This window comes from Propithecus coquereli, unplaced genomic scaffold (assembly GCF_000956105.1).
Source record: "Propithecus coquereli isolate 6110/MARCELLA unplaced genomic scaffold, Pcoq_1.0 Scaffold568, whole genome shotgun sequence".
Taxonomy (NCBI): domain Eukaryota; kingdom Metazoa; phylum Chordata; class Mammalia; order Primates; family Indriidae; genus Propithecus; species Propithecus coquereli.
In genome coordinates, this window is record NW_012151596.1 from 386,243 (window position 1) to 388,703 (window position 2,461).

The window sequence follows — 2,461 nt, forward strand, 5'->3', positions numbered from 1 at the left end:
ACTAAAAGGTCAGCACTTTGCAAATGTGAAGTCACATGTTAAATTTTCCCCTTAAACCCAGTGTAATGACCAAATTTACTAATAGAATTTGCCCTTCCATGGTCCAAGTAATATTTAGATTCCCTGTACCCTATTATCAAATGCTCTGAAGTGCATTAAAATAGTGGATGCACTTTCAGAGACAGTTGTGCATGGATGGCACTGGGGCAGTAAATGTTGGAAAATTATTGCAAATAACTTAAGTAATTCTTCATAAATATTGAGCATTAAGAGTTTAATGTTACACTCCCTGACAACTATCAGAAATAATTAAGTGTAATGGAAGTTCACTCCCTATCAACTTGAATAAAAGGAACCACTGAGATGATAGGTAAAGTTTTAGCTTTCATAACCTGATATCTAACTCATCTCATCTTTGACTAATAGGCATTTTCAACTTAACATATCCTCAAACAAAATTCTGGTTTACCCCCAGGCTTCATACTGCAGATGTTCAGGCCAATATTTAGGAATCATCCTTTCTTTTATCCTCTCACTACCTGCCTCTACCATCCAAGTCTTATGGACATTACCTCCTGAATACAGCCTGAGCATGATCACTTCTCACATTTTATGTAGCTACCATTCTATCCTGAGCTATCTATCGTCAGTTCTCTTCTAGTATGCTGAGTTCTAATCAACTCCTTGCTTGTATTCTCCACTCTTCATAATACATTTGCCATATCACAAATCAGAACGCTCTTTTTAAAAGTAAAAATCAGATGTCAGACTCTTACTTAAATATCTCTACACATTACACAAAGAATAAAATCCAGTTTTCTTACCATGGTCTTTACTTAGCCTGATTTAGTACACTTTAGTCATGCTCCTCTTTTTCTGTTCTTGAACAAATCAAATTCATCTAAATATGGTGCCATAATATTTGCTGTATTTTTCTGTCTGAAATGTTCTTTCCCAAATTACAATGCACAAAAGCTGTTCTCAGGTTACCACCATTTCTATCTTCTTTGTTTAACAATCATAACAATAAATGTACCATCTGAAAGGAAATTTTCTAGGAGCAAAAGACAGTGGTGTATCCATAAGACTGGACACGTGTGATAGACCCTGAGTCTGGTAGTCTGGGCTGAAAATATTAAGTAAATGAATCCACTCCCTCTGGATACTAAGTTTCAGAAAATAATTAGTGCTTGGAAATTTTTGATATCTTAATCTCTCTTGGTAAGATGATATCTTAATCTCTTGGCAAGATGATCCTGTATATTTTATCAAGAAATAGACTAGAAAGTTCAACTAAGCTATGCACACACATTTACTTTTCATCCATTTAAAAAATTCTATTGAGGAGGGAGCCACGAAGGTCAACTAGAGACATAGCTTCTCAGAATGTCCTGGCTGAAGGGTAGAAGTTTAGTCTGAGGAAAGTGGAGAACAATTGCTGCTCAGTGAGGATTACAGGGAGAGACAGCAGAGGTGACCGGGAACCCCACCAAGAAGAGCTGTGAAACTGCAAAAGACTGAGAGAGAGAAGAGAGGACAGTGGAACAAGCCACATCCAGAGAGGCCTGGAGCCCAGTGAAAGGGTAAGGGGCAATCCTCTCCCCCACTTGGGTGACTCTGGGGAGGAGCGGGGCACTAAACTCTCATCCCCTGGGAGAGTGGCATGAAAGACTTGAGATCTGACATTACACCTCCTCCTCTGCACCTCCTCCATTCCTGGCATTACAGAAAGTAATTTTGGCTCAAGCCTGCTTATAGCCATGGCCCCTCCCCACCCACACCAACCCTGAGAAGGCTCGGTGCTGAGAAGCCTGTTTCTATGTGGTGGGAGCACATTGCTGCCTGAGCCCACAACTGAGAGCGGAACCACCTCAGTGGCATTTTGCAAGATCACCTGATGGCAGCTTGGACAGTTGGGCAGAACCTGGCACTCCCGCTGGACGTGAAAGCAGTGCAGAGAAAGCACGGCCCCTCCACACCCCATAGCAACCATGAGCATGCTTCATGCAGAGGGGCCTATCTCTCTGCTGTGGGTCATGATCCCAGCCAAATCGTCACTGAGAGGGAAGCCATCAGAGCTGTATGACCCAAGAGGTTCATCAAACCTGCTAGAGCACCCCAGAGGCAACTCAGGACAGGCATTTCTCTCCTTGGCATGGTTAGAGACCAGCATTTGGGGACTCGGAGACAGGTCCATAAGTCAGCCCTAGCAAGCTCAGCTCTGGATGGAGAGGTCAGATGAGAAGGAACCAGCGAAATTAATCTGGAAATATGAAAAATCAAAGTGAAAGGACATTCCCAAAAGAAAACAAAAACTCCTTACAAATGAATACAAAACTAAACAAAAAGATTGAAATAACAGATAAAGAATTTTGAATATGGATTATAAGGAAGCTCAATGAAATACAAGAGAAAATAGAAACCCCCCAAAAAGAAGTCACAAAAGCAAAGCAGAAATGAA

At 41.3% G+C, this 2,461-nt stretch overlaps 1 protein-coding gene across 1 annotated transcript in view; it reads right to left on the bottom strand.

The window, feature by feature from the left end:
- Window positions 1-2,461, bottom strand: part of LOC105821316 (disintegrin and metalloproteinase domain-containing protein 32-like) — a gene marked incomplete at its 5' end in the record, with an annotated part of 177,515 nt that overhangs the window by 2,703 nt on the left and 172,351 nt on the right. Inside the window, one exon of the mRNA XM_012658013.1 lies at window positions 1,786-1,936. Coding sequence (XP_012513467.1) covers window positions 1,786-1,936 — 151 coding nt within the window. The remainder of the gene's footprint in view (window positions 1-1,785; window positions 1,937-2,461) is intronic.